Genomic DNA, 15,066 nt, shown 5'->3' on the forward strand with positions numbered 1-15,066 from the left:
CAACTACAGTCACTGATATTTAGAATGACATCAGAGCAGGATGATTCCTACAGTAGTGTTGACCATTGGTGTTGGACACACATATTTTTCTAATGTGCTCAGTCTATTATTAAACCTTATGATTTCTCCTGATGAGTCGTCATAAATATAAGGACAAAGAAACGCCTTGAGACAATGGAGCTGAGACAATTTAGCTAAGTTTGTGAGACCTACTTGTGTGTAGAGGGGATCTCTCTAATGAATGATACTGTTCTAGTGTGAGACTAGCTTCTTAAATAACACTCACTTGTTGTATCATCTACCTGGATTTCAAATTACTTTAGTCCCCATTTTTGTAGTAATCATTTAGATTATTTAAATAAAGAGTACGTTTTATAATAATCCCTTCTCAGTGATTACAATATTTTGAGAAATGTATCCTATACAGTGACATTGCCCAAACCACAGAGAGCATAGCATGAGTCAGTATATGGCTGTATGACTGCATGGGTATGCTTTCGTTGGTGTTTCGGAGAAAATATTGTTTGAAGATCCAGCTGGGGACAATGGCAATCTAGTCTTGCACCGCCACCATACAAGACATACAAGATTGATTCACCTAGCACCGCTCTAGCTGATTGATAGGTTCTAACTATGTACACCTGAGAGAGACCTTTCAATCAGATCTAGCGGCACCATAATTTGACTGCATAACAAGGGAATTTATCTTCTTATTATTTTAGACTCTTTATGAATCTCTCAACTGTAACTTCGGATGCACCTTATAGGACCAAAATGTTTGTGCATATAACGGTGTAGAATCAGTAAACCAAGATGCGGGACACATTTAAAATAAAAACTGACTAAAAATAAACCAAGTTAGCTCTGCTGTAGTCATAATACCCTAATGAAAAGTAGCAATTTCATGTTAGGGCTCAAGCATATCACATATCACATAAAATGCACCAATCTAAAATAAGACCGAAAGCTACAGGGCTCGGCTATCTCTGGAAATCCCATAGACTTTGAGTGGCAGTATGCATGCACAACCACCATTTATTTGGGGGGACCCCGAACACCCATTCTTATGATTATGGGGGAACCAGTGGTGGGATCCTGAGTAATCAGCAAATTCTTATCTACAGTATCTGGGAAGTGATCTGATAAATACTGCATTTTTGACATGCAGTTAGTAATCTGGTCTTATTAGGTCAATATCACAAGGTTCAAGGTTTAAAAAAACTGCTTTATAGATCAAAAATACAATTATACATAAAGATAAGTACAAACCTGGAGCTCTCTGGAAAGGACAACATTGCTCAGATCAATTGGGGTGGGACTATAGCCGTTGCCCTGTAAATATTAATTATTGATGAGTATTAGTTGTAGAACACAATAATAGTTACATAACTTCTACTCAATATGATGTGTATATATATATATATATTTATACACGCTTAAAAAAGTAAGGGAACACTTTTTAACATTACATTAACACCTCAAAGTCAAAATAACGTTGGGGCATGCTTTATACTTTGTTAGTGGAAAATTTAGGTCAATTTGTGTTGTGTTGTTGTTTGTAACTATTTGAAATATTATTACATTTTTTTAAGGACCAATTCAATTTTGAAGTGACTTTGATGGGCCTATTCTTGTTATAATCAACGGTATATTGACAACAGTCAATGATTAGGGTTGCCAACTTTACTTTTTTTTTCTGGACAGCTTATCAAAAAAACATGGACAGACAAAATTTTTTACAGACACGTTTGGAAAAGCAGAATAAATCACTATGATTATAAGTGATCCATGTCTACCGCCCATAATTTTGATAATGCATCATCAGCTGCATTCACTGTGAACTGTAAAATGATAATTACAGTCAAAATAATAGGTATAAGTTTCTTCAGTTAAAAAAAAAAATTACGGACACCTTCATTTCTTTTCATGGGCAGCGAAAAAAAGTGCCCTATTTTTACAGACTGTCCTGGGATTTCTTGATGGTTGGCAACCCTGTTGACAATATCATGGCTGCTGTCAGGTACTTGAATTTCCATTCAGACAGATCTGTAAACAATGTCAAGTCACCACCGGAGGACACAGAGCTCAGAGAGCAGGACTCACGCCATCCAGGGGGTTAAGTATGCTTTTTTAATTTTTTGAAAATATTGGGAAAATTCATAAGTATTAGGACACAGATGGCCATAGAAATTGGAATAAGATTGGAATTATTTAGACTGGCCAGTGGCTCTCCCTACCTTAGCAACCCATCAGCATAGAAATATATGAAGCTGTCATGCCCAGGTCAGGAGAGCTGCCGGCCAGTCCATGCACTGCATTCCGATCTCTGTCCAATTTATACAGCCGTCTGTCTGACTGTGTCCTCAGTTGACAACCCCTTCAATCCCAAAGGAAATGTTAGTGTCATCAAAGTGCAACTTCTCTGTGCCACTGACGCACAAAGTTGGAGAGAATCAGCAAATTGCCATTAATTATTCAGGTAGGACTTCAAAGTCATACATCAGTTTTTCAGCCGATGACACTGCCACACTCATTGTTTAAGCTAAATAATTGGTGTGGACACCCTACATTCCATGATTACACAATTTCACAGTGGCATAACTGACATTATAGGAGAATAAGGTTCCATAATTCAGCCAATAATTCCTGGTTGGTGCAAATCAGCCATCTGAGTACAGTCACAGATCCGTGATGTTTCGAATAGTAGCTGCCACCAAGCCCCTCTGCTATGTACAGCCACATAATCACTTACAGAAAAATCACTTAAATGAAAATAAAATGCTTATATATGGGGTAGTCAAGGCACTTTTAATGTGGTAAGATCACATAGTGACCATGTATAAGTATTTGATCCCTTGCTGATTTTGTAAGTTTGCCCACTGACAAAGACATGAACAGTCTATAATTTTAAGGGTAGGTTAATCTTAACATTTAACTTTAACAATAGAATATCAAAAATAAAATCCAGAAAGTCACATTGTATAAATTATATACATTTATATGCATTTTGCAGTGCAAAATAAGTATTTGATCCCTCTGGCAAACACAACTTAATACTTAGTGGCAAAATCCTTGTTGGCAAGCACAGCAGTCAGACTTTTTTTGTAGTTGACGATGAGGTTTGCACAAATGTCAGGAGGAATTTTGGTCCACTCCTCTTTGCAGATCATCTCTAAATCATTAAGATTTTGAGGCTGTCGCTTGGCAACTCGGAGCTTCAACTCCCTCCACAAGTTTTCTATGGGATTAAGGTCTGGAGACCTAGGCCACGACATGACCTTAATGTGCTTCTTTTTGAGCCACTCCTATGTTGCATTGGCTGTAGATTTTGGGTCATTGTCTTGGTGGAAGACCCAGCCACAACCCATTTTTAATGTCCTGGCGGAGGGAAGGAGGTTTTGACTCAAATTTTATGGTACATGGCTCAATCCATTCTCCCACTGATGCAGTGAAGTAGTCCTGTGCCCTTAGTAGAGAAACACCCCCAAAACATAATGTTTCCCCTTCCATGCTTGACAGTGGGGGCAGTGTTCTTTGGGTCATAGGCAGCATTTCTCTTCCTCCAAACACGGTGAGTTGAGTTAATGCCAAAGACCTCAATTTTTGTCTCATCTGACCACAGCACCTTCTCCCAATCACTCACAGAATCATCCAGGTGTTCATTGGCGAACTTCAGACGGGCCTGCACATGTGCCTTACTGAACAGGAGGACCTTGCGGGCACTGCAGGATTTTAGATCTTTACGGCATAATGTGTTACTAATGGTTTTCTTGGTGACTGTGGTCCCAGACATGAGATCATTAACAAGTTCCCCCTGTGTAGTTTTAGGCTGATCACTCACCTTCCTCATGATCAAGGATACCCAACGAGGTGAGAATTTGAATGGTGCCCCAGATCGATGTCGATTGACTGTCATTTTATATTTATTCCATTTTCTTACTATGGCACCAACAGTTGTCTCCTTCTCACCCAGCGTCTTACTTATGGTTTTGTAGCCCATTCCAGCTTTGTGCAGGTCTATGATCTTGTCCCTGACATCCTTATAAAGTTCTTTGGTCTTGCCCATGTTGTAGGGGTTAGAGTCTGACTGATTAATTGAGTCTGTGGACAGGAGTCTTTTATAAAGGTGACTATGTAAGACAGTTGTCTTTAATGAAGTTAACGAGTTGATTAGAACCGTCTAACTGGTCTGTAGGAGCCAGAACTCTTAATAGTTGGTAGGGGATCAAATACTTATTTCTCACTGCAAAATGCAAATAAATTTATATAATTTATACAATGGTATTTTCTGGATTTTATTTTTAATATTCTATTTCTCGATGCTAAAATTAACTTACCCTTAAAATTATAGACTGTTCATGTCTTTGTCAGTGGGCAAACTTACAAAATCAGCATGGGATCAAATACTTATTTCCCTCACTGTATGAAGAAGAAGCTTCTGTATATAACTCTGCTAATTTACCTGGTTATTTTGGGAAATGCTACGCATCTTTTCGTTTTCCCGATGCAGTGCTAAAGCTTCTCCTTCTTTAGTTCTTTCTACACTCCAGCCCATTGCCAACATAGTTTTCACAGATTCCCTTACTGGCCAGCGATAAATTTCTTTCTCCTATTAAAGGATTAAAATAAGTTAATTACAATTAATTATGTACAGATCAAACTACAGAGACATCAGACAGCAAAATGTGACAGAGGGAGGTCAGGTGGGTTTCAAAAGATGTAGTAACAGTAACGTACAACATCACCAATATACAGCAAAACTGACATGGGATAACTTTAGTTGTTTAACTGAAGATCATGGACTCTAGTTCTGTCATTTACATGCTCTTTATGTTCAGTTTCTGGTAATTTATTTTCTGTGAAATAGAAGGCAGGTTGCTAGCAGAATAGAGTTCACAGTATTACAACTTTAGCAATATACATTTTTTTTTCTCTTGTGATAACAATCTCCACTACCACCAGTGAGATGCCCACTATGTCTGTTCCAAACTGTATTTATTCCACATAATTTCCTTTTACCTAAAACAGTCACCCGTCATTTAAATACCGGATGCAGGAGGTGAGGCCAGGAATTAGTCAGGCTATCTCCAAGAGCTGCTACTGCACAGGTGTGGGCGGCATCAACTTGGTGGAGAAATATTTTTTTCTTTTCCATCAAGATGTTACTGTTACGGTTTATTAAAATTTGTAGCCATTCTTGACATATAAAGACTTTTCTTTGGTTTACAGCCCGTTGCTTAGGATAACAGAGAGCTCTAGCAGTCCTACATAACGTCAAAGCAGAGCTTTCAAGCTTAATAAAAAGAGTTTGTAAGCACTGTACATATTACATGCACAATGAAAAATAGATTGTAAGCACTGTGCATGTTTGGCCATTGCTGCTAGACAGCAGTGGTGGTCGGTCACCTAGGCAATGAGCTGTACACAATAGAAAAGTGTTACTGTCTCAAATACAGCTACAAATTTTAACAAATAGTACATTACAAAAGTGTTTGTTTTTACAAGCACTATCCATTAATACCTGTCTATGAAGATGGAAATAACCAGAATTCAACTGGAACGAGAGTGACAAGTGTAAAGTATTGTGTCTCTGTCTCATTCAAGTGAATGGGGCCAAGCTGCAGTGCCACATACAACCTAAGGCCCTCTTCACATGTGCATATAAAATGCATAAGTGAAAAAAACAGTACCGGTGTCATCAGTGCTTTCCATCAGTGTGCCATCAATGTGTTATCCATGTTTTTTCCGTACGGTACCGACAAAGAAGGAATGAAATTATGAAGCTTCACCTATACTTGCAATGTTAAACACGAATAGCACATAGATACCACTAACATGTCTCCACGTGGTGCACACGGACCGTATGAAAACGCGGACATAAGAGATCACGCTGGGTTATAACGGGTACGTGCAGTATCTGTGAAAAAAATATATGCTACAAGGACATGAGAAGGAGGCCTAAGGATATCCTTTTCTAAGAGCTAAAGAACCAAGTTTCACTTACTCTTATAGAACCCTTTTCTTGAGTATCTAAATTGGATTTACGATAAATTACTACAATTACCACTTGAAAAAATCCACCTAAGATGAAAATGGCGATAGAAAGAACTGAACACAATCTTATGTGATTTCATATAATTTGTATTTAAGCTCCATAATTGTCTCCAATGATGTTGTTCTGGTTCCAATGTCTACAAAACATACATATGACAATAGTGTAGTGTTCCTGTATGTTTTGATTATTTAGCAAGGTGCTGACAGTTTGTTCCAAGATCAAATCTAAAAAAACCCCCTGAGTACGCTCTCCCGTTTAGCATACATTCTTGAATTCTACAAATTGGGCTATTCCCTGTTCATCCTTGCCCAGGCTGGCTGTTTTACCAGACTGTTTATCAGGATTCATACTTCCCATGCTAATCTCTAGCACTTCGCAAATGGCCTTTGCTTCAGACGCTCCCCTATTAATTTTGGAATTACCTAAAAGAATTCCCTGCTTTCTTGAAACCTTGTCTATGCAGCACTACTCACACAGCATAAATGAGGATGAAATTAATTAGATATAACTTTCTTTAGACCAGCAGTCAATCAAAGCATATAAGGATTTGATAAAGAATTCCTTTGTCAGGTGGTATTTCGCGAGACAAAGTCGGTCTCTGGCAATCTACCTGATTAATGTGGGTGATGTTTGTACATTTTCTTCCACTCCTTGTCATTTTTTACCATTCACTTGTAAATCCCTTATTTTACTTAACAGTCTAGTTGTACTTAAGATATCCGAAACAATGTAGCAAACCTAATCAAAGTGGCAAGAGCTAGAAAGATAGCTTTGCATTGAATTCCTTTAGCTGGCAGTTGACTTATTTCTGAGGGAAAAAACACTAATTTCATAAGTGCTTATTTCATCTATATTCCTTCTTCAAAGATTCTAAGGCCGGAGATAGATAGAGGAGAAAAGTGTAAATGTAGTGTAAAATCCTGCAAGACCACAAATATTCACTTCTTACTCCTGTCTCATTTATACTGGATAAATGTCAAACTTCTCCAAATTTTAAAACTTTCTGAGGTTCTAGACATTTAATAGTAAGAAGAAGATTAAAGTATTTTTCTTTCGTGTTATTTTATATGAAACACAAGGGTCAATGAGGTTTACTACTAGTCAAGTTCTATTAAGGGATAGTTATAGAAGCAGGATGGCTCAGTGGCTGGTTCATATCCCACCAAGGACAACATCTGCAAGGAGTTTGTATATTTTCCTCATGTTTGTCTTTCGGGTTCTCCAGTTTCCTCCCACAGTCCAAAGACAAACTGGTATGGAATCTAGATTGTGAGCCCCGATGTGGGCAGGGCAGTGATGATGGAGTCTGTAAAGCGCTGCAAAATTAATGGTGCTATATAAGTCAGTAAAATAAAGAAATAAAATATAAATAGGAAATATAGTAATTATTCAGTGATGAAAAGATATAAAACATCACTTTTATTGCAGAAATTAAAAACATTGTTACTGACATATCACAGTGGTTAGAGCATATCGATGCATTTTGACGTTCCAACCTTAGTCATGATTAAGGCTTTCCTGAACTTTGTGATATGTCAATCACAATTTTTTAAATCACTGCAATAAAAATGAATTTTTATACCTACCTTTTCATCACTGGAGCATTCATATTTTTCTTCTTTACAAATAACTCCATTACATCTTGTTAATTTCTAAAAAAAAAAATCTAACTCACAATTTCTTCCAAAAATAGCACTTTTTTTTTAGTCTGTGTCTGGTATTAGAGTTTAGTCTCATTCAACTGAATCTTCATGCATGTAAGGATGATACTTGGTATATAACTTGTTGCTGTTGGACAGCATACATATATTTTGGAGTCCACTGAAATTAGCATGGGATCTCACTGAGGTCACCGCAGTTCAGCCTGGCTGAAAACGCATCCTCAATGACCGGCAGTAACCTTGATGATGTTGTAAGGGGTGTACAAGGACTGGTTTGTGCCCCACTCCCCTCGCTAGTTTTTCTACGTCCCTGAGAAGCTGGTACTTGTAATATATCCTATAATGCTGCTATATGGTGTATGTCCGTTATGTGGTATGGGTATTATAATATTGCTATACTGTGTAATGTGTTGCAAATGTATGTATATATATATATATACATATTTATATATATATATATATATATATATATTCTTTGTATTGTATAAAAGTAGAATAAGTGAGAAATTAGATCGACCAATATGATTAGTTAGGAGGGGCCAACTGGGAGTAAGTGAGAGAGTTTCCTGAGTTGAGTTAGTAGGCAGGCAGGGCAGTTGTGTGCCACAACATTTAAGCAAGGAGCCCGGCCGTCCATGGCCTAGGAGCTGAAGGTCACTTGGTAATGGCGGAAAATAGGGCAGCATCAGGATGGTAGCGCCTAACTTCGGGGGAATGATCCCAAATGTCCGGTGCGAAACGGACAGGGGATTCCTGAAGCAGGTTGGACTGGCCAGTCATGAAGCTGCGGTACCGAAGGTGACGGTACGACCTTGCGATATTCCTGGAGGAGTGAGGGACAGCACAGGGAAAGGAAAAGTTATACTCTGTGGAGAATCTTGTGCTGCCTTTGTGATGAAACTGGATGTGCTCTGACTGTCATTGCGTGATATTCAAAGGAAGAAAGCCGCAGCAGACCAAGTAAGTGAATCACCAGTGCACAACAGAAGGGACATTGTGTTTATGTGACGGAAGGCCAGGGTGTGCTATTGCTGCCATCCTCAGCCAAGACTACCCCCCTGGGCCCCATTACAACGTCACTGCTAGTCACTGATGCTGCGATCTCATTTTCCAGTGGTTCTCAGCCTGGACGGTCGCACCTTGGCACCATATAGGTTGAAAACTGTGTATCACAAAGACATAGAGTACGGCGTAGAACAGAACAATGGACAGATGAGGAATAGGGTTGAGCGACCTTGACCTTTTTAGAGTCGAGTCGTGTTTCGCGAAACCCGACTATCTTAGAAGTCGAGTCGAGTGGAATCGGCCGATTATCGCGAAAAGTCGGGTATCGCCCGAAACACGAAACCCAATGCAAGTCAATGGGGGAGCATAGTCGGCAGTGAGTGGAGGCCAGGAAAACACCTACACTGCCCATTTTAATGGCAAAAACATCCATTCTTGTTAAAGAAGCTTGTCAATCGTAATTTACCTTATAATAATTGGAAGGCATTTGAAATTGGGGGTCATTTGGCTAAAGTTGTGGGGGGTAGGGCTGGTTCAAGTAATTAGTGGGCCCAGTAAATCTGGACCACGTCACGGCAGTGGAGCAGGGAGAGGTAAGTATTTCAACTTTGCAAGTGCTGTGATCCTGAGCAAGCAGGGGGGGCCCACTCGTTGGCATTGGCACTGGCACAGGGCCCCTCAAAGTACAGCGGTGTGTTTGCATGGCGGGGGCGCCTCCCACCGGCAGCAACACTTTTGCGTACTATGAGAGGCCCTGTGCCAGTGACGTCGCCAACTAGTATTCCTCCCCCCACCTGATGAAGGAACCTGCACTTTCATCTGCACCTTCCTCTTTGTCCCCGTGTAAGGTGGTATGGTATGCGGGAAGAGGAACCTGACTTTCAGCAGGGTCACAATCTTGCTGTGTAGCGTGCACGGGGAATTTTGCGTTATGGGTCAATGTACCAGCAGACTCATCTATCACTGGCTGGGCAATGGGCAGGATGAGGAGGAAACACAGATATAGGCCCAAAGAATAAAGTGGGCTAAATGCAGTTCAAAATTGGTAACACGGGACTAACCAGGGGGCATTGCAGTGGAGGACAACTGGAATGAGAGGCTGACACAGAGAGTAGGCCCAAATCAGTAAGTAGTCGACATGCAGTTCAAAATTGGCAACCGTAGTAAACAGGCGGCCCAGCTTTGTTCAGTTGAGGAGAACAGCAAGGAGTGGCAGACACCGATAGTAGGCCCCAACCCAACTAGTAGGCCAAATGCAGTCTAACATTAACAACTACTTAACGAGAGCCTGAAAATGGAATTTCAGGACAGGAAACCAGGAGAACAGCAAGGAGTGGCAGACACCGATAGTAGGCCCCAAACCAACTAGTACGCCAAATGCAGTTGTTCCATTTAACTACAATTTAATGAGAGCCTGAAGATAGAAGTTCAGGAAAGGCAACCTGGAGAACACCTTGGAGTGGAACACACCATCTCTCTACACCCCATACCCAATTTGTAGGCCTAATGCAGTGTAGTTTTCAACAACTACTAAACGAGAGTCGGAAGATCGAAGCAATGTGGACGAAACGTGGGGAACACCTTGGAGTGTAACACACCGTCTCTCTACACCCCATACCCAATTTGTAGGCCTAATGCAGTGTAGTTTTCTACAACTACTAAACGAGAGTCGGAAGACCGAAGTAATGTGGACGAAACCTGGGGAACACCTTGGAGTGGAACACACCATCTCTCTACACCCCATACCCAATTTGTAGGCCTAATGCAGTGTAGTTTTCTACAACTACTAAACGAGAGCATGAAGATCGAAGCAATGGAGAGGAAACCTGGGGAACACCTTGGAGTGGAACACACCATCTCTCTACACCCCATACCCAATTTGTAGGCCTAATGCAGCGTAGTTTCCAACAACTACTAAACGAGAGCATGAAGATCGAAGCTCAGGAAAGGCAACCTGGAGAACACGTTGGAGTGGAACACACCATCTCTCTACACCCCATACCCAATTTGTAGGCCTAATGCAGCGTAGTTTCCAACAACTACTAAACGAGAGCATGAAGATCGAAGCAATGGAGAAGAAACCTGGGGAACACCTTGGAGTGGAACACACCATCTCTCTACACCCCATACCCAATTTGTAGGCCTAATGCAGCGTAGTTTCCAACAACTACTAAACAAGAGCATGAAGATCGAAGCAATGGAGAGGAAACCTGGGGAACACCTTGGAGTGGAACACACCATCTCTCTACACCCCATACCCAATTTGTAGGCCTAATGCAGCGTAGTTTCCAACAACTACTAAACGAGAGCATGAAGATCGAAGCAATGGAGAGGAAACCTGGGGAACACCTTGGAGTGGAACACACCATCTCTCTACACCCCATACCCAATTTGTAGGCCTAATGCAGCGTAGTTTCCAACAACTACTAAACGAGAGCATGAAGATCGAAGCAATGGAGAGGAAACCTGGGGAACACCTTGGAGTGGAACACACCATCTCTCTACACCCCATACCCAATTTGTAGGCCTAATGCAGCGTAGTTTCCAACAACTACTAAACGAGAGCATGAAGATCGAAGCAATGGCGAGGAAACCTGGGGAACACCTTGGAGTGGAACACACCATCTCTCTACACCCCATACCCAATTTGTAGGCCTAATGCAGCGTAGTTTCCAACAACTACTAAACGAGAGCATGAAGATCGAAGCTCAGGAAAGGCAACCTGGAGAACACCTTGGAGTGGAACACACCATCTCTCTACACCCCATACCCAATTTGTAGGCCTAATGCAGCGTAGTTTTCAACAACTACTAAACGAGAGTCGGAAGATCGAAGCAATGTGGACGAAACCTGGGGAACACCTTGGAGTGTAACACACCGTCTCTCTACACCCCATACCCAATTTGTAGGCCTAATGCAGTGTAGTTTTCTACAACTACTAAACGAGAGTCGGAAGACCGAAGCAATGTGGACGAAACCTGGGGAACACCTTGGAGTGGAACACACCATCTCTCTACACCCCATACCCAATTTGTAGGCCTAATGCAGTGTAGTTTTCAACAACTACTAAACGAGAGCATGAAGATCGAAGCAATGGAGAGGAAACCTGGGGAACACCTTGGAGAGCAACACACCATCTCTCTACACCCCATACCCAATTTGTAGGCCTAATGCAGCGTAGTTTCCAACAACTACTAAACGAGAGCATGAAGATCGAAGCTCAGGAAAGGCAACCTGGAGAACACCTTGGAGTGGAACACACCATCTCTCTACACCCCATACCCAATTTGTAGGCCTAATGCAGCGTAGTTTCCAACAACTACTAAACGAGAGCATGAAGATCGAAGCAATGGCGATGAAACCTGGGGAACACCTTGGAGTGGAACACACCATCTCTCTACACCCCATACCCAATTTGTAGGCCTAATGCAGCGTAGTTTCCAACAACTACTAAACGAGAGCATGAAGATTGAAGCTCAGGAAAGGCAACCTGGAGAACACCTTGGAGTGGAACACACTATCTCTCTACACCCCATACCCAATTTGTAGGCCTAATGCAGTGTAGTTTTCAACAACTACTAAACGAGAGTCGGAAGATCGAAGCAATGTGGACGAAACGTGGGGAACACCTTGGAGTGTAACACACCATCTCTCTACACCCCATACCCAATTTGTAGGCCTAATGCAGTGTAGTTTTCAACAACTACTAAACGAGAGTCGGAAGATCGAAGCAATGTGGACGAAACGTGGGGAACACCTTGGAGTGGAACACACCATCTCTCTACACCCCATACCCAATTTGTAGGCCTAATGCAGTGTAGTTTTCTACAACTACTAAACGAGAGCATGAAGATCGAAGCAATGGAGAGGAAACCTGGGGAACACCTTGGAGTGGAACACACCATCTCTCTACACCCCATACCCAATTTGTAGGCCTAACGCAGCGTAGTTTCCAACAACTACTAAACGAGAGCATGAAGATCGAAGCTCAGGAAAGGCAACCTGGAGAACACCTTGGAGTGGAACACACCATCTCTCTACACCCCATACCCAATTTGTAGGCCTAATGCAGTGTAGTTTTCTACAACTACTAAACGAGAGCATGAAGATCGAAGCAATGGAGAGGAAACCTGGGGAACACCTTGGAGTGGAACACACCATCTCTCTACACCCCATACCCAATTTGTAGGCCTAATGCAGCGTAGTTTCCAACAACTACTAAACGAGAGCATGAAGATCGAAGCAATGGAGAGGAAACCTGGGGAACACCTTGGAGTGGAACACACCATCTCTCTACACCCCATACCCAATTTGTAGGCCTAATGCAGCGTAGTTTCCAACAACTACTAAACGAGAGCATGAAGATCGAAGCTCAGGAAAGGCAACCTGGAGAACACCTTGGAGTGGAACACACCATCTCTCTACACCCCATACCCAATTTGTAGGCCTAATGCAGTGTAGTTTTCAACAACTACTAAACGAGAGTCGGAAGATCGAAGCAATGTGGACGAAACGTGGGGAACACCTTGGAGTGTAACACACCGTCTCTCTACACCCCATACGCAATTTGTAGGCGTAATGCAGTGTAGTTTTCTACAACTACTAAACGAGAGTCGGAAGACCGAAGCAATGTGGACGAAACCTGGGGAACACCTTGGAGTGGAACACACCATCTCTCTACACCCCATACCCAATTTGTAGGCCTAATGCAGTGTAGTTTTCTACAACTACTAAACGAGAGCATGAAGATCGAAGCAATGGAGAGGAAACCTGGGGAACACCTTGGAGTGGAACACACCATCTCTCTACACCCCATACCCAATTTGTAGGCCTAATGCAGCGTAGTTTCCAACAACTACTAAACGAGAGCATGAAGATCGAAGCTCAGGAAAGGCAACCTGTAGAACACCTTGGAGTGGAACACACCATCTCTCTACACCCCATACCCAATTTGTAGGCCTAATGCAGCGTAGTTTCCAACAACTACTAAACGAGAGCATGAAGATCGAAGCAATGGAGAGGAAACCTGGGGAACACCTTGGAGTGGAACACACCATCTCTCTACACCCCATACCCAATTTGTAGGCCTAACGCAGCGTAGTTTCCAACAACTACTAAACGAGAGCATGAAGATCGAAGCTCAGGAAAGGCAACCTGGAGAACACCTTGGAGTGGAACACACCATCTCTCTACACCCCATACCCAATTTATAGGCCTAATGCAGCGTAGTTTCCAACAACTACTAAACGAGAGCATGAAGATCGAAGCTCAGGAAAGGCAACCTGGAGAACACCTTGGAGTGGAACACACCATCTCTCTACACCCCATACCCAATTTGTAGGCCTAATGCAGTGTAGTTTTCTACAACTACTAAACGAGAGTCGGAAGACCGAAGCAATGTGGACGAAACCTGGGGAACACCTTGGAGTGGAACACACCATCTCTCTACACCCCATACCCAATTTGTAGGCCTAATGCAGTGTAGTTTTCTACAACTACTAAACGAGAGCATGAAGATCGAAGCAATGGAGAGGAAACCTGGGGAACACCTTGGAGTGGAACACACCATCTCTCTACACCCCATACCCAATTTGTAGGCCTAATGCAGCGTAGTTTCCAACAACTACTAAACGAGAGCATGAAGATCGAAGCAATGGAGAGGAAACCTGGGGAACACCTTGGAGTGGAACACACCATCTCTCTACACCCCATACCCAATTTGTAGGCCTAATGCAGCGTAGTTTCCAACAACTACTAAACGAGAGCATGAAGATCGAAGCAATGGCGAGGAAACCTGGGGAACACCTTGGAGTGGAACACACCATCTCTCTACACCCCATACCCAATTTGTAGGCCTAATGCAGCGTAGTTTCCAACAACTACTAAACGAGAGCATGAAGATCGAAGCTCAGGAAAGGCAACCTGGAGAACACCTTGGAGTGGAACACACCATCTCTCTACACCCCATACCCAATTTGTAGGCCTAATGCAGTGTAGTTTTCAACAACTACTAAACGAGAGTCGGAAGATCGAAGCAATGTGGACGAAACCTGGGGAACACCTTGGAGTGTAACACACCGTCTCTCTACACCCCATACCCAATTTGTAGGCCTAATGTAGTGTAGTTTTCTACAACTACTAAACGAGAGCATGAAGATCGAAGCAATGGAGAGGAAACCTGGGGAACACCTTGGAGTGGAACACACCATCTCTCTACACCCCATACCCAATTTGTAGGCCTAATGCAGCGTAGTTTCCAACAACTACTAAACGAGAGCATGAAGATCGAAGCTCAGGAAAGGCAACCTGGAGAACACCTTGGAGTGGAACACACCATCTCTCTAC

At 42.2% G+C, this 15,066-nt stretch overlaps 1 protein-coding gene across 1 annotated transcript in view; it reads right to left on the reverse strand.

Moving 5' to 3' along the window:
- RYR3 (ryanodine receptor 3) overlaps positions 1–15,066 on the reverse strand; it is an 886,248-nt gene that overhangs the window by 306,885 nt on the left and 564,297 nt on the right. The window contains exons 55-56 of the mRNA XM_069732389.1: positions 4,463–4,609; positions 1,270–1,332 (exon numbers count right to left, since the gene is read on the reverse strand). Of these exons, the coding sequence (XP_069588490.1) occupies positions 1,270–1,332; positions 4,463–4,609 (210 nt within the window). The remainder of the gene's footprint in view (positions 1–1,269; positions 1,333–4,462; positions 4,610–15,066) is intronic.

The sequence above is a fragment of the Ranitomeya imitator genome, chromosome 1 (genome assembly GCF_032444005.1).
Source record: "Ranitomeya imitator isolate aRanImi1 chromosome 1, aRanImi1.pri, whole genome shotgun sequence".
In the NCBI taxonomy this organism is placed as follows: Eukaryota; Metazoa; Chordata; class Amphibia; order Anura; family Dendrobatidae; genus Ranitomeya; species Ranitomeya imitator.